Source organism: Vicugna pacos, chromosome 19, assembly GCF_048564905.1.
Source record: "Vicugna pacos chromosome 19, VicPac4, whole genome shotgun sequence".
Taxonomy (NCBI): Eukaryota; Metazoa; Chordata; class Mammalia; order Artiodactyla; family Camelidae; genus Vicugna; species Vicugna pacos.
In genome coordinates this window covers 17648111-17674284 of record NC_133005.1, presented here as the reverse complement: position 1 = coordinate 17674284, position 26174 = coordinate 17648111, and the positions used below count along the sequence as shown (strand labels likewise).

General features: G+C 37.9%; 1 protein-coding gene across 2 annotated transcripts in view; it reads left to right on the top strand.

Annotated features, from left to right (window-relative positions):
• The window catches only part of PLCB1 (phospholipase C beta 1), a 638677-nt gene that overhangs the window by 395689 nt on the left and 216814 nt on the right, over positions 1 to 26174 (top strand). For both annotated transcript variants that reach the window (XM_072943830.1, XM_072943831.1), the window contains exon 4: positions 18179 to 18316. In XM_072943830.1, the coding sequence (XP_072799931.1) occupies positions 18179 to 18316 (138 nt within the window). The remainder of the gene's footprint in view (positions 1 to 18178; positions 18317 to 26174) is intronic.

Genomic DNA, 26174 nt, shown 5'->3' with positions numbered 1-26174 from the left:
AGCGTCTTTGTCCCCGTCAATTCACTATCTATCATTATGCCAAGAAAACTTGATCACCTAGCAAGAATAAAAATATTTCGAAGCTTTCTCCCAAAACATCGAATTCCATGATTCACTCATGTCTTCTGTCTGAGACACAGAGAAACTTTCTTCACAGCACAGTGGGGGTACACAGGTTCTTTAGGGACACATCAGTAAATTAACCCTCCCAAAGTGTACAGTTCAGTGACTTTTAGTATGTTCAGAATTGTACAGTTGTCGTCACTGTCTAATTTTAGAATATTTTCATCACTGTAAAAAGAAATCCTGTCCTCACTAACAGTCCCCCCACTTCCTACCTCCACCCTGACCCTGGTAACCATTCATCTACTTTGTCACCATAGATTTGACTATTCTAGACATTTAATGTAAATGGAATCATACAACATGTGGTCTTTAGTGACTGGGTTCTCTAAGTTAGCATAATGTTTTCAAGATTCACCCATGTTGTAGCCTGTAACAGTACTTGGTTGCCATTAATTGCTGTATAGTATTCCACTGTGGAGACAGACCACATTTTGTTGCTACATCCACCAACTGATGGACATTTGACTTGTTCCTACTTTTTGGCTGTTCTGAATGACATTACTATGAACTTCCGTGTACAAGATTTTGTTTGGGCATGTTTTCATTTCACTTGGGTTGATATCTAGGAGTCGTATTGCTGGGCCATATGTATGTTTAACATCTTGAAGAACTGCAGAACTGTTTTCCAAAGTGGCTGCACCAATTTACCAGGCCACTGACAGTGCATCTCTTAAGTCCCTTATCAGATAGATTTTATAAATAGTTTCTCTCATTTCTCTCATTCCATCAGTTGTCTTTTTACTTTTTTGACAGTGTCTTTTGAAGCATGAAGTTTTCAGTTTTGATGAGGTCCAACTTATCTATTTTTTTCTTTTGTTTCTGATGCTCTCGGTGTTTAAGAAACTACTGCTAAATCCAAGGTCACATAGATTTACATCTGTTTTCTTTTAAGATTTTTGTAGCTTTAGCTTTTGCATTTAGGCCTCTGATTCATTTTGAGCTAACTTTTTTTATATAGTGTGAGATTTAGGTCCAACTTCATTATGATAATGTTAAGAAGTTTCATTTTAAATTAGTGTACTTTAGTTTAAGAAATTTGACAACTGAAAAAAAAAACCCTTAAAGAAATGCTAAGCTATAAACATTTTTAAAATGTGCCATAAAAAGCCATATTTTTTTCAGGCTTTCTAGAAAAATCAATCTGGTTTTCATATTACTGTGGGAATTGTACTTAAATCTTGACTTTTTTTTTTTAATGTGTAGAGGGTAAGGATGGAATACAGGAGTATATATACATATACATATATGTGCCAAGCTCTTTGTGAATGCAAAATTTTATTTTAAACCAAAAACCCTTGTGTTTTTAAGATTCAGAAACCATGCATGCAAGATGGGCCTCATGAATTTTTAGTTACGAAATACTGAGAAATACTTTGGTTTTGATAAGGTTAAGCCTTAGTGTTAAGTGTTTATGTAAGGTTAAAATGTAAAAATATATCAGTGTCTTTAACAAAGGGTTTACCAAGAAGGGTTTCCACTGTGCTCAGTTCATTCACATCAAGTTGCCTTGTCTATGTTAAAAGCTTCTATTTAAACTTTCTTTAAATACTAAATAAAATTATGAGTTCCTCAATCCCTGAAAACATGATTTCCATATGTTTTTCCCTTGTAAAACTATAAAAACTACTTCTTCATGAGGGCTAGAATTACCAGAAGGACTAATAACATGGACAAGAAGAAATTCTATTGGCCGAATATAGTTTATGTAGTTTTATTGGCTGATTGTGCAGGAAATACTTACTGACTCTTTGATCAACTTTCCTAGTGTTTCTACTGGTATTTGGAGAATATTTCCTTTGCACTATTCATGTGTCCTCAAACTCTTAAGAGGTATAGTCTTGAGAAAACTTTTCTCTGTTTTTAAGCTGGTTTTAACTTCCTTAAACACAATTTGGTGACCTTCTTCAATGCTTCAAAAGCGCTTATCCCATTATGCACAAAGCATCTATATACATTTCTCCTCTCCCAGATCATCAGAACCTTGAGAGCGAAGACGATGCCTTATTTATAAACATAACCCCAGCAGAGAGAATGAAAATAAGAATCCGTTGAATTAAAGAAGGGGGAGGTACAAATGAAAGAACACATGAAAAACACGTATTTTTATGGTATCTGTAAGCTCCTGGAATATTCATTTGTATATAGGTGAATCAATTCTTGTACTAAGGGTCACATGTAAGCATTCATAGTTTTCCTGAGATTCTGTGATATGAAGATTCAAGAAGCAATTTTGAAGAAGGCAGTCCTTAAGGCTTCATCTTTGTTGTTCATTGGATGGGCAAGACAGGGAAAGGGTGGTATACAAAGAACAGCTAGTTGTCCCTCCTCCACCCAATGCCTTATTCATTTCAGGTCCCACCATCTCATGGCCTTATTTTCCTGCACCCTGGAGTCCTCGCCTCTACGTGACCCTAGTGGAATTCTAGAGGTGTAAGAGGCCCCATTACCTACTGCTTACATATCCCAGAGCCATCACATGGTCTGTGGTTCCCTGGGTGCATCGGGTTATCATGGACACTCTAAACCCCAAAGATCTGTAGGTTCCCACTGACCTTTCATCCACGATTACTGACCAGGTCACATGTCCCACATGGATCCCAACAGCCTCCCATGTGAGCTTTGAGCCCCTTCCCCCGCAGAGCTTTGTTATACAAAAACGAGACTACCAACCCAACTAATGAAAAAGCCACAGTTCCTGCTGAACAAAGGGCATTTTCTGAAACAATATGCAAAAAGTTACTATTTGTTAACAACCTTCCAGGAAGAATTTTGGGGTCCTTAATGGATGGTGCATTCATGTGTGTCTCTCAGACATGACGCGGCTCCACCTAAAAGTCAAGTGGAAGTGGGTCTGAATGGAAGGTGGGTGGGTGCAGGTCCACAGGCTTTCACTTTCTTTTTAACTGTAAAGCAGTAAAGCTTGGGATTGTGATTATTGGATCCACTGCATATATTAAATGTCTAGATATGAGTCTCTTTATTTCTCTAAAAGAAAAAGATGTTTAGAAGCTCTTCAAAGAGTGTCCAATACTGTGCTGAATTTGTAATCTCCCCTGTGCATTATGAAGCTGTGTGCCGTGCACATCGGAAAAACAGCAGTCATGTAAGATGCTTGCTGTCATCAATTCTATTTTTCACTCCCATTTAAGTACTCAGGTGTTAGAGTGTGATTACTGCAGAGCCATTTCAAGGTTTTTGAGAAGTGATACGTTCAACAATGAACATCCCATTTTGGGTGCTGATTTAAGGGGCATTAGCTGTGCTCATTAAGCATCCTTATGGGTATTATAATAATCTCACAAGGGGGAATTCAGAACATGGGCCAGTTGCTGGCTCCCTTCTTTGCTGGTGTGTAACCTTCATTATCATAAGATTCTCTTATAAAATCTAGCATTTGCAAATCCTCATCTATAGACTGAAAAGAAACCATTAGTACAAGGTCTCATTTAAAAGAAAACTTGGTTCTCAGTTGTTTTTTTAAAGAAACATTTTCCTAATTATAATTTTTGATATTATCGTAATGTATTAGAGTGCATGATCTTTATCATAAATATTTGCAGATTATATAAAGGATAAGGAGAAAATAAATTCTTATGAACTGAATATTTCTATAGTGTCAAGATAAGGAAAGCCTCTTCACACAGGACAATAAGTCAGAAAATAATTTTAAAAGACTTGATAGATTTGAATATGAAATTTTTAAAAATTTCTTTAGGGAAAATGCATCATGACAAGCATTTAAGACAAATGATACATTTGGAAAAAATATTACAGCATATATGCCAGGCACAGGGTCAACAAAAAAATAAATCTTCTTAAAAATTATCAAGAAAACGAGAAATATCTTACTGGAATAGGGAGAGATCAGCCTGAGCAAACAGTTCATACTATAAGACATGTGATGTGAGTAGCCAGTAAATAAAAAGAGATACTTAACCTCACAAGTAATTTTTTGAACACAAATAAAAACAATAACAAGATATTATTTTTCTTCCAGCAGACTGCCAAAGGTGAGAAAATTGCCAATAACCCATGTTTGTGGATTTGTGTGCTATTTGTTGGGGCTGTAAACTAGTAGATTCTGTAGAGAGCATTGGGCAATTTGTATCACAAGTTAAACATGGATACCCTTTGACCTTGCAGTTCCATGCCTGGGAATTTATCTCAAGCAGATCTTCAGTCAAGTACACGACAATATAGATACAAAGATGTTCATTAAGGCATTGTTTATAATAGTAAAGCCTGTCCAATGATGAAAGATAGGTTAAATAAATTGTGGTGCATATATATAATGGGATACTGCAGGATCACTTAAGAAGGTAATATATGCCTGTATTTATATAAACATCTCATTAATATATTAAGTGACCCATTTACAAATAAATGGGGGTAGTTTAATCCCATTTACATAGAATTATTGGGATATTTGGATATGTGTGTCAGTAGAGGAAGGTGTAGAACTACGCTGTTCAATTTGCTAACCACTGGCCTCGTGTGGTTATCTAAATTTAAATTAACTTAAATTAAATCATATTAAAAATTCACTTCCTCATTTGCATTAGCCACATTTCAAGTATTTAGTAGACACTTGTGGCTAATGGCTACCATATTGGACGACACAGATAAGGAACCATGCCATCAACACAGAAGTTCTGTGAGACAACACTGATCTAAATGATGTTCTCCAACATGTTTTCAGTGGTTGCTTCCAGTTGGTGAAGTGCAGGGTTAATTTTGTTTCATTATCCTTTTCTGAATTATTTGAATTTTTTGTAAGAGTACGCCACATCTTCATATTCAGAAATTTCTTTCATCTGAAAAAATAGCATCTTACAATGTAGACAAGAGCATTGCTAATATTGTATTAAATTTCCTTCCAGTCTTGGCTCTCTGCACTCATAGTTGCACAGAATTAACATCATGTGTTAATTCTTAGTGTTGCTTTTAAACCTAATATTATACCATAAACATGACTTTTAAAAGCTGCATAAAATTGTGCTTAAATGATTTTTGTCTTATATGTTGCCTTGAGAATACTAAAATATTTAAGAGTTTTGCAAATCACTTGGGTTTAGGGAAATCAAATTCATAACAAAGACACTGATTCATCGTTCTTTTGCTGTAGTTACATAAACATCTAATATATCACATGTTGAAGATGCTTTTTTTTTGTTCTAAATCACAATTCAGAACCACCCTCATAAAACACAATAGCCTTAGAAATAAGTGTTTTTTTTTATAAAGTGCCTTTATAATTCAAGCGCCCACATCCACTCCTGAATGTAACAATACACAAAAATCATTGTTCACATCTGTCTTCTGTGGAGACTTATGCAAAATACGTCACCTCTCTTTAGAAGCTGTTCTTTAAATGTACATTCTTCATTTGGCTTGCTTGGGCTACATTCTGATAAATATAAAATAATTTTAACATTGACTTGAAGGAAAAATATATTTGAGGGATTAAAGAACAATGACCTGAAATCCAAGGAAGAGGGGAAGGTGTAACAAATCCCCTAGGCATCTTGTTCTGTAAGTTGCTTTTGCTGTATTTAGAATCTTATCCAGAGTAAAACTGAAATCAAGGGCTTTGTTTCTGTAGCCATCCCCTGGTAGATAAGACTTTAGCAATCAGATCTATGGTCCACAACTGGGAATAGTTTCAAAGGCACCTCAGACTTAGTGTATTAAAATTCCAACTTATAACCATACCATCTACTCCCCGAAAATCCACTCCTTGTCCAGATGCCCCTGTCTCTTGGCTTCCCCTTGTCTGTGCTGTTCAGAACCTAGGAGTTATTGCTAACACTTTCATCTCTTCAATTCCAATACCCAGTCCAACATCAGGTGAGGCTAATTTTATCACCTCCATGTCTTTCAAATCTGTCCAGCTACACCAGTCTGCCCCTGGTTCAAGCTATTGCAGAAAAGCGTGTTATAGCTCAGTGTTACAGCTCAGTTGTGACAGCAACCTAGATCCAGGCGAGAGACCAAGCAGCACTTGGAGAGTTGGAGAACTCAGGTTTATTACACCAATGGGCCCAGAGAAGTTAACATTCCAAGCTCTGGACATTGTTTGTAGGTTTACACAGGCTTTTATAGGCTACCAGTCTAGATTTTGCAACATTTTATAATATGCAAATAAAGTATAACAAAGGTGACTAATTAGGAACAAGCTTTGTAGAAATGAACCAATCAGGAGTGAGAGAAATGGACCAATCATGAGTGAGATCCATGCAAATAAAGCACTACAAATGAACCAATCAGGAGTTAGCTCAGGGAACCAATAGAATCTTAGGGGTAAGTTCTGCTTTCCTAGAAGTAAGCCGTTTCAGAGTTTAAAAAGTGAAATAATACCACTGGGCCAAGGAACCGAATGGTGCTGGCAGGAGGGTAGTGACCCTGCCTGGGGTTCCTGCCATCTTTTTCATGGGGCTTCCCACCTCAGAGCTACCAGCCTCTCTCCCACCTGAAATGCTGCAGGTGCCTCCCCTCCAGTCTGCCTTCTACAGACTAGCAAATCATATCCTGTTCTCCCTCTGACTGAACCCATTCAATGGCTCCCCTTGGTTCAAAGGCTTAGAACTCCTTAGCAAGCAGAGACCAAATGCCCTAGTATAGTCTAGCCCCTGAAATGAATCTCTCAGGTTCATTTTGCCCAAGCTCTCTGCCCACTTTGAACTCTCTCTTAATTGCTCCTCTTCCTCCTACCACAAGGCATTTGCATATGCTCTTCCTCCTGCCCGAAGTGCTTCTTACTACCCCCCTTCACCTGATTAGGACTCTTCCTCATTTTTCAAATTTTAGTTCATCTAATACTTCTTTAGGGAAACTGTCTCTTATTCCACGGACTATGTTAGGCTCCCTTACTAAGCACTGTCATGTTTATTCAAATAGAGACCCTTTGATTAATTTAATGCTTATTTTCCCACCAGATTATAAACATCACCAGGGTGGGGTTCACCAGTGTAGCTCCATCAGCTAGCTCAGTGCTGGGTAAACAGTAGCTGCTTAGTAAACATTTGTTCACTTGATGAATATAGAGCTTGAGGCAGATGCCCACACACAGTAGGGAAACTCTAAACGTTCTTTCAAAAGGAGCCTTTGGGGCATCGGTCAATAGGTCAGTGGGCCTCTAGACAACCAGACTCTCTAATAAGGAGAAAACCATTGACACTTTGGAGTAAAATGCTCTTATTACATTTCCCTTTGAGTTGGACTATGGTTGTATTTGAAGGTGATCGTCCAGGATGCAGCCCTGTAGGTATAGAGCCCGGGAAGCTGGGATCTACCCAATAGGATCATTTTAGGTGGGTACCCAGAGTGGGGTCCACTTACACATCTCAGATAAGGCCTGAGGAGAGAGATCTGTGTGATGATCAAGCAGTTGTGAAAACAATCCCTAGCCAGGAGGAAGAAAACCAGAAAGGAACTAAAATGGACAAATGGATGCCTAGAGAGATGAAGGATGGTTCTGCTCAAACTGACACCTTTCCCTATTTCCCAGAAGCATAGCTGCTTCTCTTAACTTCTACAACCCACCTCTGGACACAACCCATGATGTGCTGGAATCAGCTGGTGCCAGTTCATGACAGCCAGCTGTTAAATTTTTGGTAAATAAGTTATTGGTTGTTAAACACAACAATTGTTATAAATTAAATAATACAAATTTGCAACTCAGTAAATTATATGTACAACAAAAGTAATAAATACTCAAAGCTCATCACTTTCTAACTATTTTGTTGTAGTTTAGGATTACCTATGATCTTGAGACTATTTATATTTATATAGCTCTTGTATCTGCAGAGTGAAATACTACATAACCATGTGCTTCTTTCTGTCTCTTTCCACTTCTGAATTCTGTGATGTATTCGAGTAGCTTGAAATTGGCTACGGTGGGAGTATTTACAGCATCCAAAGCAATCAGTGCTACAATTCAGGGCTGTGGGGGTTTTTGTTCTGTTGTTTGTTTGCTTGGGTTTGGGGATTTTGCTTTGTTTCTCACTTTCCAAGCTTTAAACATGAACCAGCATATTATGAGAGGCAGCTGTTCATGGTTCAATGCAGTCCATCTTTCTGTTGTTGAAATTGTTGAAATTATCCAGCAACGTTAGGATATCACTAGATTGAAATGAAACACTGAACCAATCGTCCAGTAACTTCTAAAGTACACCTCATGAAAAGGTACGGAGTGGAAATAATTAAAGAAAGAAAAAAGGAAAATATATGTATCCTCTTAATCCCACTTTATGTATTGCTCTATTTCTTGAGTGCCCAGGACAGTGTTTGCTATGAATGAATCATAGACCTAATATTTAAATGAATTAATTAGAGAACTCAAGAAGTAGAATAATTTTGAGTTAATCCTTGACAGCAGGATGATTTGAGTTCCCTTGATATGAAACTCAGTGACATTACAATTCATCCTAAAATAGTTCATGTGCTAAATACTGTCTTCTTAGGATGATGTAAAAACATCTAATTTGCCAGATTCCAAAAGATTTACAAAATCCCCTAAGGAAAACTTTGGTAGGGGAGAGAAAAGATGACTAACAGAAGTGGGAAAGAGGAGAAAAGGTAAAAAAGGGGTAAGTGATATTTGAGAACAAAGTTAAAATACATTATTTAAAAATTGATTAGTGCAGGTTGACAAGTAAAATGCAAAGAAATGGCTAATAATGTCCTGGGAATACTTATTTTGTTTTGTTTTGTTTTGTTTTGTTTTTGTACAGATTTTGTAAAATTTTGAGAGCTTCACACTCATTGAATTCTGCTTTCATTCCTGTTTAGAACTGTACTAACAATCTTGATGGTACTGGCATGGCATGACAGCATTGTTCATCTGCTTAATCTTACTGCCTAGACACATTTGTATAACTCTCAAGATAATTGTTTTCTCATTGAAAGCTGAGGTCTTAGAGATGACGCTTTGGTCTTCATGTATAATGTTGGATTATTTTGATGGATGGAGAATAAAGAATTTTAGAAGACATTTCCTTACTTTCAAAGAGAAGCAAACACATAAAAAGACATATTTTAGACAGGGCTTATTTAGATGTTATTAATTATTGCTCGTAAAAGTAGACATCAGACCTCCTCCAGTCTTTGAATTGTAAAGAGCTTTATATCCCTGTGTTTCTGAAGGAATAATACATTATTAATCTTTATTCATTATGAAATATAGTGAACTTATTTATCTAGAGTAATGGGAAAAAAAGAGATGAAAATAAGGAGATAAATCTGAAAATCAAATGATATTTCATCTTGAAATACTTTTAGAGCCTTTGGTAAACAGACATTCACATCTATATTTAGACACTTCTAGAAAAAGTATCAATTTCCTTCAAATGCTTTCACAGTTACTTACAACAAATTGACAGGAAAATTTCTCTCCTTTAAACTTCTACAGCCCTTGAGAATTCTAAGAAGAAAAAGATAAACAGCTAACAACTTTTTTCACTGCTATTTTTCATGTCATAGTTAAAATGATTATGTCAGTCACCACAAAAATATGTGAATTCTTTCTTCATATGCGACACTGTACAGTTTGCAGGTTTAATTTTGATCACGCGAATGCTTTAAGGGGATCAGATATATCATCATTTCTTTTGAGTGAAAACTAAGCTGAAGCTCAGAGAAAACAGGTTGCCTAATTTTCAAAGCTAATTAAACACAGGAACCAGAAACATGAAGGTTCTAGAAATGATTTGTCTTTTAGCACGCTTTAAATTACACTCCCTATGGAAGAGCAAATTAAGGAAAATATAGAAGTAAAATACGTGTGTTTAGAATATAATCAGCCAAATAGACACAAACCATAAATGTATATAATGTAAATACAAATATGTCTTGCTTGATAAGTCACAAAGTAAGTAAATATATATATACATATGTAAAATGTTCTGGTGACCATAAGCGATTAAGTAATTCATAGATGCCCCCATATTGTCTTTCACTTTCAAGCTATTGATTTATTTTTCAAGGACTCACGGCTTGTTCTGTGCTGCCCTGAGCACTTAACATAATTATTCATTTATTCCTGTAACAAAACTGAATCATAGAAGGGTTAAGAAAATTCACGAGGTTACATTGCTTTTAATTGGCACATCCAAACCTCCACGTCAGACAGACAAGATAAAATTTCTACTGTCTCCCTCCAAGTGTCAAAAGTCCTTAGCTTCTATGCTAAACATGGATTTTTTCCAGAAACTGTCAAGGGAGTACTGTTTGTTATTATGAAGGAAATTGTTGGGTCTTCTTGTTTTATCTGCTTGATTTTAACTTATGTTCTGAGATTTCAGAAGCCCCTTTAGTGCCATCTAACTGTATCAAGTACCATATAAGGAGGCAGATCCCACAACAAAATAGTAAAATAGAAAGAAAGGAAGGAAGAGAGAAAGAAAGAAAGAAAGAAAGAAAGAAAGAAAGAAAGAAAGAAAGAAAGAAAGAAAGAAAGAAAGAAAGAAAGAAAGAAAGAAAGAAAGAAAGAAAGAAAGGAAGGAAGGAAGGAAGGAAGGAAGGAAGGAAGGAAGGAAGGGAAGGAAGGAAGGAAGGAAGGAAGAAAGAAAGAAAGAGAAAAGAAGAAAAAGGAAGGAAGGAAGGAAGAAAGGAAGAAAGAGAAAAGAAGAAAAAGGAAGGAAGGAAGAAAGAAAGAAAGATAGAAAGAAAGAAAGAAAAACAAACAAACAAACGAACTCACCAATTAAGGGCTCACGGACCAGAGAGAACTTAATAAATGTTATTTTCATTCTTTTAAAAGACCGGTGTCATTATTCTAAAACTTGGGCACAGCTACGTTGAAACTTACCTAGAAGCATCACCAACCCCCATAAAAGTTGAAGGGGAGGTGATTACCGTCACCCTATCTGTGGGGGTTTTAAACAGGAAGGAACATGAGGGCTAACTGACTGCTTTGCACACAGCACTGCCCCTCAGGGCATGTGGCTTTTTATGCCTTGGAGTGGAAATGGCGATGCATACGGATTGGGCCGGCAGTTAGGTGATTGCGTGTGTCAGAGAATGGGATAGTTTGAAACATCAGTGACAACCTGGTTATACTTTAGCATTTTTAGGTTTGACAAATACTGACTAGATGAGAAGTATTCCCACTGATTTTTTTTTTTTAAATGCTACATCTTTCATGCACTTTGACTTTCAGTAAGGATGATTGAGCTTGACCGTTTAGCTTCCCTGCTTTCCTAGCAAGAAAAGTGGTGCCACTGGACCACATTTCTTTCCTATTCTAATTCCACATAGATTATTCTGTATTTTAAGGAACTGCCTAAACTGTCACTAAGGCAGAGGAGTTGAATGGATGCTGATTTATTTAAGATTATTCTGCCATTTGAACTATGTGCACTATTTTTATATAAACCCCATCAGATTGGCTGTGCTTTTAACACAATATGATATGGGAAGGGCTTAGACTTTACAGTTAGCTGTCGTTGGAGTCAAATCTTCCTTCCCCCATTTTATAAAACTGGGCAAATTACCTTACCTCCCCCAAACCTTAGAGTTCTTATTTGCAAACTGTGGGGGGAAAACATAGCTTTCAATGTTAGTTTGCAGATTGAATGGAGGGAAAAATATAGAGCAACTAGGATGGTGCTTGATGCATAGTTACTAATTAGAAGAACTTATTGTCCCTATATTCATTATTTTTATAGAGAACTGAACAGTTAGAAATCTAAACCTACTTGCCCTGATGAAATTCCTTCCAACGTAGACCTCATAGAATACATAAAGATTAATCAATATCAGGACAAAATTCTCTTATGTCTAACAGCCACTCCTTCAACAGTGTAAGAGACATTTGCTGGGCACTCATATTGCACTGGCCCACCTGCAGAGTTCCCACCTAGTCCTGAGAATGTTTTCTGGCCATAACACAAAGAGTTGGCCTCCCAGGGGAGATTCACCACCAATGCCACACGAGAGTTGAGAGATCAGTAATCCAGCTTCCAGGATCCTTGGTGGGGGTGGAGGTGTTTTTCACACTCTCTTAGGGTGGCACTGGTTGGATTAAGCTTCAGTTACCCAAAGTGGTAAACTGCTCCATATCCTGTATACTATAGATATGCTATATATTGACTTTCTTTCCTCCTGGTCTTACTCTGTCATTATACTTCCTATGATCGCCTCCAAACTAATGTACCTGCCCCCGGATCGTTGACTCGGGTCCGTTTCTGGAGCATCAAGACAAGCAACCTGTTAGCTGAGCATGTGTATATACTGTGACCCAGGAACCTACCTCAGATAATGCAGCTTCTTGAAATGGCAGCATATATCCGGCTCTGACAAGTGTCTCTTTGTCACCTCTACCGTCCAAGATTTACTTGTTCCCCAGAATCTGGGCACTGTATTTGAATCCCCTTTCCTGCTACTTCTGAGTGCCAGCTGCCTGAATGCTGCCAGCACCTTCTTCCTCTTTCTTTTCATTCTAGCTTAGAAATGACATTAAATCATACCCTGAGTTTGTTCATTAAAAGGAGGAAAACCTCAAGCTGTTAAATTTTAAATTAATCACTAGAATGCTATTTAGAGATATTTTTCTTGAATTTATTTCTCTATCTTCTGTGACCATTCCCCAGGATAAACACATTTTTAGCTGCATAGATATGCCTGTGGTCAAGCAGAATACTTTGCATGATGGTTGCCTTTCCATTTCTTCTAAACTTTTTTTTTCTTTTAGATTTGAACAGTATGTTAGTTTTTAGCTCCATAAACTCACGTCTGGCATCTTTAAGCCACTCTGTTTTGGATGGAGATGCACAGCCAGAACAACTAAATGTTTTCTTCTGCATCAATAGATTTCTTCACTTGTGCACTGAGGCTCCCTGTGTGTGGACTGGAGGCTCCATCTGCAACTTTGTCACTACTCTGTACAAATATAAAGAATCTCGTTACCATAATGCTTCTTTGAGACACAAAGGACCGTCCAATACCTTCTCTTTTTCATTCTAGTATTTGCTCGTAGTTACTTTTCTTTGCCATAGTCAGTCTGTTCTCCCTTTATCCCCTCCGTCTAAAGAAATAGCTGAAAAATATTCAAGCCACCTCCATCTGCCACTTACAGGAAAAGATGGATAAGCGATATCTTCCAAGTCTTCCCCTCCATGTAGGAGAATGTTCACGGTACTATATTTCAAAGTCAGAGTCCAAGTGAGTGGATAATGGTTTATCTACAAAGGCTTGCTTGCTGTGCAGGGTGCCCAAGCTACTGGTACCTCCTGAGGAAGAGAATGGCATTCCTTCTCACATTCATAAAAAAGAGAGAGAAACCTTTAAAATGAGAGGTGTGAGAATACAAGTATTGATTCCAAAGGAATTTGTTCTTTTTATTTTCTTAAAAGATAAATGTTAAATTCAAGACTTTGATGGAAAACCATCCTAAGCATAAGTTTCTACCTTTCCTTCATAACAAAATTTAAATCAAGGATGAAAAGAACTTGCTCTGCCTTCAAAGAAAAGATAGCTTTATCCCTGCAAAACTTAAACCTACTAATGTCACTTAAGTCTAACAAGGAATCTGCCTCTGTCATTTCCGACTGTTGTACCAAGTGTTAATAGAAAATCTTTGATATACTTGGTTCTTTGTATGACTGACAGATTAAAGTTACATCCATATAACTGTAATTCAGGTTGAAAACGTTGCCCTAAGTGCTGGGGATAAAATTAACCTAATATGCAAATTGTTCAGTAAGCCTAAAATCCAGTAAGGATTATGGGGATGGAAACTGAGTGAGGTATATTTTGTGCACCAAAAATGTTTCTGGTGTTCAAATGAAATCTGAAGTTCTTAAAAAGATTTTTTTTTCTTTTGCGGATATCTGACCAACAAATAAAATAGCTTTCCTTTGAAAGACACTAGGAAATGAAGATCGCAACTGGGATTTAACTCTTTTAAAAAAATCATCCTTTAGCTTGTGTTTTATCTCTTTGGTTAATTTCTAATATGTTGAATGATACTGCGTAATGATAGTAAGGCCTGGTGTGATGGAATCCACGTGTCTCGGGTGTAGAGCAGTCCTGACTTTCTTCAGTTGTCCATTACCTGGAAATGGGAACCATTAACTTGAGCAACTTGACTTTCTTTGCAACAGACCTGAAGTAATTTCATCAGGAGTCTTGATGCTTGAGAGAAGAATGGGCTTATTTAGTCAGACAGTCTCTATTTTGTAACTCTTATGGAAACAGAGATGATCAAGGACTTACCTTTAAAAGTGCACTTAAATTACAGCTGCCAGGATTCTTGGCTGATCTGATCAGCTGAATTCCAGCTGGAGAGACACTGGGGTATTCTCTGGAGGGAACAGGCCTGAGCAACAGCTGAGTGAAAATATGAAATTCCAAGTTCGCTTGACCTCTTTTTTTTTTCCCCAGCTATATTCTCTAGTATTCTGCAACAGAGAAATTGAACATGTCTTCAGAGTTGTGAAGATAGCTTGTTTTCTCTGTAACAATTTCAAAGAATTTATAATCCTTTCAGGGACCAAGAATTGTGTTTGAGTCTGGTAGTAACTTAAGTAAGAAAACCCTTCTCTGAAAACTGGTCAGGAAGTTCATTCAATGAGAAACAGGCATAAAATTTCTTAGTAGAATAGGTTTTGGGGAGGGAGTGATTTTTATGTAAATTGTAGGGGGTTTTTTTTTGTTGTTGTCACTGTTACTATTTTGATTTTGTTCATTTTTTGAAATACAGTTACTTATATCCCCAGACCTGAGAAACAGCCCCCTAGAAACAACCATTTTTTGACACATCTATTTATTTTAAGTCCTTTCCATCTATAAACTTCTCCAAACATATGGTGCCTTTGTTTTTATCCTTCCAGATAATTCCACCCCCCCCCGACCTGTTCTCTGAGGGTCTCCTCTGCTGAAAACAGCTGAGGGCAACTTGTGGTACTTGAAAGGACAGATATCTTTTTTGAGCCCACCCTTCACATATCAGATGTTCAGTAATGAAGAATGAGGTCTGAAGCCACCACATCAGCTTGAGATGTTGTGTTCAAATGAGACAACTTGGGGTCCAGGTGAAAAGAAAAGTGAAGTCATGTTTTCAGGGAGAGGGCTCTAACATCACCAAGTTTGGTGTTGATAAAAATGAAATAGATGAAGAAAAGGTATCATTTTAAAGAGAAATAAAATGATTAATGATGGGGGGAAAAAGTAAAATATAGTTTAAAAATTAGCGTGATCCATCACCAAGAATGCATCTTCATAAGGAGGTTGCTTTCCATATACTTTAAATGACTTCTCTGTTTACTATCAGAGCTACATAATTTAAAAATACTGTGGTTTCTCGTGGAAAAAAATTTTTAATGTTTTGCTCCTCTAGCTTATGCTCAATAATTTTATTTATTATTTATTATGTAAGTGTTAACTATCTCAGGTATAGAGAGACATAAATAATGAATCTTCAAATACCTTCCCCTCAGATTCACACATCCTCATTATTTTGTCTGCCTGTTCTGTGCTCCCAAGATCAGACATCACTAAATACTTTACTACAAATTTCTAATTACATAAAAACCAACAGTTTTTAAATATATATATATTTTAAATATATATATGTATAAAAACAACCATCAGTAGGAAACTTTTACAGAGATGTCACAAAGAGTTGATGATCTTTCTCATCCCAGAATCCCAGTAGCCCTTTTCCAGAATGGTTTTCTGTTCTAGGCACCTTCCCTGGGTGCTCTCTACTTGCCTTGAGTTCCCGTATTTCAAGGACAACTCAAGTGAATCCCTGATCCTCACACTTTGTCCCTGCAGTTCTGATAGGTGACACTCTTTAATCATCCACTACTTGATAAATGGGCAAACGTGTTTTTAATGGACACGTGAATGAGGCAGTAAAGTGATACAGACTGAACAGACAAAACCTGAGGGAGAAAAAAAGCCAGAGGGTGAGTTGTGTGACTCTCACTTGAAGGAAAGAAAGGGAGCGAGGTATAGAGGCCATTCATTCCCAAACGTCGTCCCATTACGTGGTGTAGGAGGAACGATACTGATGAGCACTGTAATCACAGATTCGAAGCTTGGAATTTATCATTACAGGTTTCAAGTGGTTTCTGAGGATTATTTTTCTCTTCCCAGTATACAAAAAAAAAATTTAAGTACTGATCAAATGTATTTTCTCTTTGAACCTTGCCTCAAGGGAGTTCAAAACCTGTGACACAGTTAATTGTTTCATAGAACAGTTGATACCATTCTTTAATTAGCCTTCACAAAGAGTCCATTCTTGAATATTCTGCTTTAATCTTTCATGAATGCAGAATGCTAAAGATTTCCCTTTTTTGCTATTATTGTTTATTCAATTTTTTTTAACTGTGTATCTCTCCTTTTCTAGGTCACGCAGATTGATGTTTCTGTGGGAGCATTTATTTGATCTTTCTAGGGGGTCTGATTTCTTGATAAGTTCTTACCTTGTTAGCGGAGGTGAGGTTTCAGTGACATTGGGCGCAGCTTTGAAATAGAATTTTCTCTGTTCTTAACTTCCCTGAAAACGTTCCTCTTTCACACAGCCAAACAGAGGGGAAAGTTTTATTAACTACAGAGAGAATTAATGTCACCAAATCAAACCCCAACTCAGCTGGAAAGATTTTGTTGGTTTTCTTTTTGGGTTTTTTCAAGTTTGCTCTTTCTTTGTAAGGATGTTGCCTATAAAAACCTCAGAATGGAAATCAGAATAACCAGCCTAAGTCATTAAGCCCTGTTGGCCCAAAATTTAACTAAATAAATAAGAATGCAAGTTTATTCCTTGCTCTGAAGCTGGCTGCAGACTTGCTAAGTGATTGATTTGCTGCTAATTTTCCGCATGAACCTCTCATTTTCTTCAAGGCCTGTCTTATGAGAGGAAAATTAATTCAAACAAACCGACTGAGCCCTATGGTAGATTTTACTTTGAATTCAGAAGGCTTGGAAACCTCCTTTTCCCAGCAGGACCGTATCGCCAAGGGATCCTTCCTTACTATGTCCCAAAGAATGCAATTTACCCTGAAAAAACTGCAGATTCTTTCTATGTCCAAATCCCAGTACTTTTTGAGGATAGAATTGAAGTAACCTATTCACGGCAGGGCCACCATTTTGCTCTTTCTAGCAACCCCTCTTCCCATCAGTACTGAGTGTTGGAGATGGTCCATGCTGTGACCCTCAGCTACATTTCTGCCCCAGCCCTAGCTGGCATCGTTGTGTTTTGATTCTTCTAGGACCGCCTTCTTCATCTTAATGTGTCTGTGAGGGATGAGATTCTGCATTTCAATATGGGATTCATAAGATGATTGGAAGAAATAAAGGGAGAATTGTGGTGCACAAAAATATGTTACTGAATGGCAGTATGACAGAAAGAGCTCCTGACTGAGGACCACAAGTCTTTTCTTTCCAGCTTTATTGAGATAAAATTGACATGTGACGTTGTGTAAGTGTAGGTGTACAGCATGCTGATTTGTTACACTTATCTGCTGCAGAATGATTACCACCATGGTGTTAGCCAACACCCCATCACATCACAACATTTTCATCTCTCTTTTGTGGTGAGAACATTTAAGATCTACTCCCTTGGCATTTTTCAAGTATATAATACAATATTATTAACTACAATCACCATCCTGTACATCACACCCACAGAACTTATCTTGTATCTGGAGGTTTGTACCTTTTGTCCAACATCTCCCCATTTCCCCTACCTTCCAATCCCCCAGTCCCTGGTAACCACCACTCTAATCTCTGTTACGAGTTCAGCTTTTTTAGATTCGACATATAAGTGATACCATGCAACATTTGGCTTTCTCTTTCTGACTTATTTCACTTAGCATAAAATTGTAAGATCACAAATCTTGATCCAGAAATAATCTCTCCACAACCTTTGGGCAAATTATTTCTCCTTTCTGGGCCATTTTGGCCTGAGGGACTTCTCATACCAATTTCTGGTAAGAATAAAAGGCAACTTTGTTTTGAAGGCATTCTAGCTCTAATTCTTTTGAAATTAGGTTACCATGTTGGAATCTCTCATTAAGACTAACTTTTTTCAACATTTGTTATTATCCAGGACCCCAAGTTACGGGAACTTTTGGATGTGGGGAACATCGGGCGCCTGGAACATCGCATGATAACCGTGGTGTACGGACCTGACTTAGTTAACATCTCCCATTTGAATCTCGTGGCTTTCCAAGAAGAGGTGGCCAAGGTATGGTGGATTGGAACTTCTGAAACTTGTCCCCCTGATCTGAATCCATACAATACTGAATGGATGCCGGTGAAAGACTTTGTGTTGTTGTCGTATTGAGCTTGTGTTAAAATTCCATCTTAAAATAATTCTGCTGCCAAACAGAAGTATAATTCAAACACTTCCAAATAATGGCCTCTATGTAGAATTGTGGAGATTTTTCATTAGAAAGAAGGCATTTGATACAATTTCTTTGCAAAAGAAAATATAGATAAAACCACATTCCATTTCGCCTACACTTCTGACCCGGACTCTTTCTCTCTTGGCCTTAACTCGTGCCACTTCCCGCCCATCTTCTTTCCATCCCTTTCCTAGAGGGCAGACATTTTCATCACCTATTCAACTTCTTTTACCAGGTGCAGCCCCCAGCCCGTGATTATGCACATAGTAGCTGCTCAGTTCATATGAGAATGAATGGCAAATTAAAAATTTAAATAAAATATTGAAAGAGTAATAAATGCTGTTTGTTTCAGCCACGGACTAGAAAGATGAATTAGACACAGCCTCTCCATTAAGGAGTTGCTAATCTACTAAAATAGTGGGCCTTTCAGATGCATCCAGAAGTAACTAGAATACAGGCCAGGTAGATCAAACAAGAAGCTATTAACTTTTGGGAAACTTGGTCTCAAGTTTGATGCTTGCTCTAAAAATACCCAACTGCCATTGAAAGAGCACTGAAATGAACATATTGAAGGAAAAGCTTTCTTTTTCCATGTTTGTAGTTTATAAGCTACTAAGGATGATCCTCACCCTTCATATAATCTCTTTCAAGCGTTAAGAATATGAATCTAAGAAAACTTTGAAGTCTGCATAGCATATCTGAGCCCTTAGACTGCTTCTTACATCATGAGCATAACTACGGGGTCATGGTGGACCCGTGTTTATTATCTGAGCATTATGATCCACAATTTTTTAACCCTTGGTGCTCTGACAGTTTCCTGAGCTGCACCAACTGTATTGACCTGACCTCTTATTCATTAGTGATCATGGCTGATGTCCAACAATTGCATAACATCAACTTCATTGTTATAATTGAGTGAATAACATGCCAACCAGTTTGAACACTCTGTGGCCTTTAAAAACTGCCCTTCGAGACTGTGTTACAAACCCAATCTGTCTTCTCTCTTTAAGAACCAAGTTACCCATTTACTTCGATGGTATACTTTATGCTTGGAGAGACTTTGGTTCAGTGAAACATTATACTGGTCTTACTATCAGTCTTATGCTGGTACCTGCTGGTAATCTGTTGAGTATATACACTTCATTCTCAGTATAGGCATAGATAATTGGATGGATAGATGAACATAGATAAACAAATATTCAGTATGTCTAAAATATTTTTGAAATGCCACTCCCCAAATGCAGTCACATTCAGTTTAAAAAAATGACCAATTCGTGATATTCATTAACTCTCAATTACATTCACTAAATGACAGTGACTTTCAGGGAGGCTTTTACTGTCAGCGAATATAGATTTTATATTACAAACCAGTCTGCATACATTAAACCTTTGTGCAGTTATGTTTAAAACATATTTAATTTCCTCCTCTCTGAGGACTTCTGCTCATTAATTTTCTTTCGGTATTTTGATTACTGAGCCCTGTAGTATTCCCCATCAGAAGTGCATCTGTAGACATTTTTCCAGCAGCTACTTGCCTGGTATAATTCATAAAGCTACAGCATATGCTCTGCCTTCCCTGACTGTGGTATTTCATAGGGTGTTTTTTTCCCCCACTGAAATTGCTCATCCAGGAGGTTAAGATATGCAAACACCATGTACTCTGAAAACTCAATTTCCACCCTTCTAATTGTCAGTATTGTCTCATAACATCACACCTCCTATTTAGTCTCCAGAGCCAAGGTACACAGTACCTTGTGTAGTGCCAGCCCCAACGGAGACAGTTTCTCTCATCAGTTAGAACACCCGGCAGGAACCTGAGCTTCTCTGAAAGTCAAATGTCTCCAGGAGAAGTTGTTTACAAAGGGATTCTGGCTGATTCATTCATTCAGCACATATTTGTCAGATGCCTTCTCTGCGCCAGCCACAATTCCAGTGTCAGGGACACAGCATTCTGGAGGAAATAAACAGATAAATCACGATTATGAATTAAACGTATTGTGGGTTTGATGCAGATCTGTGTGGCAGGATAAAGCGGAAGGAGGGGGGTGAGGGTGGTGGGGAGGGGATTATTTATTTAAGGAGTGCTCAAGAAGGCAAAAATCTGAGGAAGTTATTCAATTGCAACAGTATAATAGACTTCTGAGAAATCTCTTGAGTCACTTAAAATTTTTTTTATCACAACCAGGACTTAAACTTTCCTACATATATTATTTCAGATTCACGTGCTTTCTTTCTTACATCAATCACTTGTGATTGAATTTTTTATTTATACTTTAAGATAAGTGACTCCTTGAAAAGAAGGATTGGGGAAGAAACTAAGTCTTTCAGTTTTTCCCTCTGTGGTGAGACTTTAAAAAGTGGTCTCGTTTGTAATTAAACAACAGTCTCACTTTTTGTTGTGCAGCGTGAGATGGCAGCCCTCTGTGTCCTTGGGATTAGCTTCCCCTGCTCCCTCAAGGGACACCTCCCTTTAGTAGATCTGGAACCTAGGTGGTTTGTTTCACGTTTGCCCCTCTGAGTCTCACACTTCTCCCTGCGTCTCCTAGCCCCCGGGGACCAATTAACACATCCACGTTTGCTACCCCTGGAACTCCTGAACTTTAGTTCCCCTCTCTGGGATGCTCTGGCCCCTCCTCGGAGCTGCACAGAGGAGGCGAATATCATCACTCTTCCCTTTACTCTCTTACCATGAATTCCCAGCAGTCCTCCACCCACCGCTATGTGACTCCTGGCTAAGTCGGAGGTATCAGCAAAGGAAACTCGCAAAGGCAACAGACGTTAATGTCTTGTATTGTAGTGGAGGCTTTTGAAGGACTCAGGCTTTTATTTTGAGGGAGATGGAAGCCATTGGAGGATTTTAAGCAGATGATAGACATGATCTGACTTCACTCTTTAGTCAGTAATGGACTGAAAGAGGAGAGGCAATAATGCAAGCAGGGAGTTCAGTCAGGAAAACTGAACAGCAGTGTTTTGAGTGAGTTGCTAGTGACTTGGACCAAGACCAGGCTGCACAAGAGATAAGAAGGGATCTGAACATTGATATCGGTATCAATCCCGAATCTACATCTCCTTAGTGGAAGAATCAAGAACATAAACAATTGCAGTTGTATGTCACATGTGAGAGAAAGAAGAATCCAGGATGATGTTGGAGTTTTGGCCCAAGAGATAGGAAGGATGGAAACACCACTCACTTTACATGGGGAATTGAAAGTAGAGCACATTTGATGGTAGATAGCGAGGGCTCAGCTCTGATTATGTTTGGTTTGAGATTATCATTAGATCCCTAAGTAGATACGTTGAGTAGGCAGTTAGATCTTTGAGCCTGGAGTTGAATGCCAAATATAATGCATCAATTTGGAAGTCATCAGGTTATAGATAGTACTGAATGAGGCAGGATGAGATCAGCCAGGAAGTATCTGTAGATAGATGTCCTGAGTCACTGACACTCCAACATGGAGAGATTGAGGAGATAAGAAACAATCAAAGAAGCAGGCTGAGGAGGAGTAGCCTGGGAGATGGCCATGAGGCAATTGTGTGCGTTTGGAAGCCAGATGAAGAATGTGTTTCAGGAAGAAGAGAGTCTTCAACAGGGTCAAATGCTGGTCATAGTTTAGGTAAGATGAAGGCCAAGAATTAACCATTGGACTTAACGGTACAGAGGTCGTTGGTGATTATGATTAGAGCAACTTCAGTGGAGTAGCAGGGTCAAAAGCCTACTGGAGTGGGCTCTAGGGAATGAATACCCACAGAGACAAATTAAGAAGCCAAGAGAGATTAGTCTTGTGGGAAGTTTTGATGGGAAGGGCAGCAGAGAAATGAGAAGGATGCTGGAAGGGGGACCTGAGACCAAGAGATAGTTTTTAAGGTGGGAGAGACAACAACATACATGTATGCTGGTGGCAATGACTCCTAACACACCCACCCTATTTTAACCTCCAACTTTACAGATTGGTTTTACTTGTTTTAAAAACATCTGTCAATGAAATTGTAGAATATGTTTTCTTTTTGGTCTGACTTCTATTACTCAGCATTTATATCTGTAAGGTCCTTCTGTATTTTGCATGTGATTGTACTTTGTTCATTCTCTTTGTTAAATAGTATACTATACTTTATTTATTCTACAGATGATGGGCATTCAGGCAGTTTTCAGTTTTGCACTGTTACAGACAGTGTTTCTTTATAAAGCTATGCCTTCCTGTGAGATACGGAATTGCTGGTCATAGATCTTGCTATGGCCAGCCTTGATGGACACTGCCAATTTCCCAAGTTGGTTGAGCCAGTTAATTTTCTAAATGTTAATTCATACATACAAAAAATGATGAATATAGGATCTCTGTATGTTAAATTATTTTGATTTTAAGACAGCTGTCACAGAATAAATGAGTGCTCCAGAAATATGTTCTATAAATGGAACATCAGCCTTGAGTGGCTATTTTAGAATTTTTAGGGGATCTCTGTCACCTCTGCAGCTGTGAATGTCATAGAAGATCTAGTTCACTCACTTTGAGAGTGTGACCTGGGATTTCCTGGAAGTTCATCTTAACTTCATCCCCACTGGTTGTTTGCCCACCATCCTAATAATTTGCAAGCTCTCTGAATTTCCTTACTGGCTTTCACATCTCCTTCTTTATTCCGCTTCCCCCTCCTGTCTTGTTCAAGTTCTTGACAGGTCTCATCTGTAACCACTTCTACCTCCTTTCCTAGAGGCCTCTCTTTGCTCTCTAACTCTGTGTCTATCTGCATAGGGATGATCCTAAGAAACCCCTCAAACCTGATCATTCTTAAAATCCGTTCCAGTGCATATTACCCACAACCCACACAATCAAGTTTCCTGTCTATTTCATTCCGTCATTCACTTAGTGAGCAAATAGTCATTGAGTTCTAGTATGTTCAAAGTACAAGGGATTCATCAGTGACTAAAACAAACATAGCTTCACTACTTGGACCCTGGCCCCATTCTGCTTCAGCAGTTCCTAACCACCTGTGATTCTTTCTGCATTTATAATTGTCATTTTAGTGCCTTCAGAGTTGTGTGTTTTCCCAGGTGTCCCTTCTCCATTCTGTCCACCAGGAGAATTTCCAAGCCTCCTGAGGGACTCAGCTTACATACAACTCATCTCTTCTGTCCCATGATTTCCATGAATAACTGATTGTTCCTTCCTGTTCTTTGATGAATGCTATGCATGTTTTCTATTGCATTTCTCACACTATTATTTATCTGTCAGTGGGTCTGACACCCGACCCTGGATTTGTGAGCTGCTTAAGATCAAAAAATATAACTTAGTCACTTATGTTCCCAACATCTATCTTAGTGCTTAGCCAGTAGGAGGTGCTCAATAAATGTGTGTTTGGAGAAGGAAAAAAGAAAGGAAGAAAGAAAGGGAAGAGGGAGAGAGAGGGGAAGGGAAGGAGCAAGAATGGGAAAAAGAAGCTTATGAGTCTTTAAAAGCAATTGATAGATCATGGAAAATTGTAGAGCCATGGAGGTGTTAACGTCATGTGCTCTAATCTCCTCGTGTTTGAGTTGAAGGCATTGAAGCCCCTGCGTGAGTTGCTCCAGATCCCTTCTTCCCAGCACAGACCTCTCCCCTCAGTTTGCCAGGATTCTCAGTAGGAGAACAGAGGTGGCACTAATGACACTGGTTTTCATCGCCTTAACCGTTCCTGAACCAACCTTGTTCCCACTGTCACCTGTCGTCCTCCTCTACCTGTCAGTTACCACACACTTTCTGGTGAAAATGAAAAATCCCTTCGATTGGCCAAATAGTTGAGATCTTTCAGAGGAAGAAATAAGAGAAGGTGCCACAGAGAGGGGGCTTTTTTTTTTAAGAAAAAGAAATTATAGTCTACAAAATGAAATAGGAAAGAGAAGAAGGGATTAGTGAATGGTCCTGTGTAGCCACCTCTGGCCATTCCTGATATAGACCTTGATTCATGAAAAACTTAGAGACTTTTCTTAGACATTCCTCCCAATCAATAAGATGGATCTTTAAAACTCGCCTCAAGAGACATAAGGTCCTTATATTTCTTTTTATTCTGGAACATATACTTTGAGATAAGGATTTTCAAATTCTAACAGATATTCCACAAAAAAGTCAAGTTTATCTCATTTCCTTTGTGTACTTCTTTTTTTGGTAGTTAAATTCTAACATTAGTCAATCAAGAAACAATAGCCCACATATATTATTTAGAAATATGAAAATAACCCCAAGAAATTTAAGAAAAGAATTGCTGGAAATAATTGTCAAGAAGCAGACCTAAGTTAAGAGTATCATATGTATTCCTTGCCTTTTGATATAACCCCTCTGGACAATTTTTGAAAAACTAGGTCAGTATGTTTTTCTTTGATAAATAATAAATTTTTAGATATCTACCACTTACTAATCATTTGTTGTGGCTCCACTGGTCTAAATGTTAACATGAACTAACTATCTCACTTAATTCTCACCGCAGTCCTATGAAGTAAGTCCTATTATTACCTCCATTTTAGATGGCAAATGAGTATTTTACAGGTTAAAAAAAAAAAAAACTGATCCAAGATGTTTGGTGTTGAATAATGAAAACCAAACTAAACAGTAGCTTAAATAAGTGGAGGATTTTTTAATTTGTTTGCATTTTGTTTGGTTTTGCTTTTTTTTTTTTTAATCCTAATGCAGCAGGAAGCCTGAAGGTAGGTGGTTTCTGGCACTGATGCAGTGGCTCAAGGATAAGAAGGCCTAGACCCTATGATCCTCATGGCCTTTTCCTCATAGATTAAGATGCCTCTGCTGCTCCAGCCATTGCATTTGTGTTCCCAACAACAAAAAGACAAGAACTCCTCCATTAGGAAATCACTCTTTCCCAGAACCCCCAAGCGGACTTCAGCTAACATGTGACTCACCATGTGTCACATTGCCACCCTAGCTATTGGGGAAGTCGGAAAATACAAATTTTTCAGATATTATATTTGCTGGCCTGAATAATGTGAGGTTTCAGTTAGCAGAGAAGGAGGAAAAGGATATTAGGTAGCACTTACCAGTGAGTAGAAAGGCACGCACATGGCTAGAGAGTGGCAGGGTAGAGTTCTAAAACCCAGTGAAGTATATTTCTAAGTAAAATATCAAAAATATCAACAATATGAGTCAATCAGAAGCATTAAATGAAATGATACCAATATGGTAATTTTACATTCGAAGACAAGCACAAATTGTTGTTTAAGTTTCATTCTCCCATGGCCTCTATAGGCAGCAAGGATCGGCCAGAGGTTAGGCAATCAGAACCAAGGACAGAGAATAGTTCTCATAGTAGAGGAAGGACTAACAGAGTAGAGTCACTTACCAAGGGCCAAATACCCCCTTTTATTCAAAAAGAAGAATCTAGCTTGCAAAAAATATTAAAATAAATGTGGGGAAGTGGATAATTATGGTTATTTAAAACAAATTGATATCCAAATGAGAAAATTATATTTTAGCAGAATTCCATGTATTAAGTTATAAGTTAATGAGCAAGTACCTGTACGTAGTTAGTAATCAATTTCAAGAAATGCAGTTCTAATTTTGTCAGACAGATTCCATTTAACGAATAAGCAGCACCACTCAACTCCCAAGAAATTGTGATTGCTTCTCTTTTTTCAGCTTTACATATATCTTACTAAAGAAATTAACTGGGACTTTTTTTTAATCTTTTTTTCATTTGCTCTCTTCAGGTAGAATTACTTTT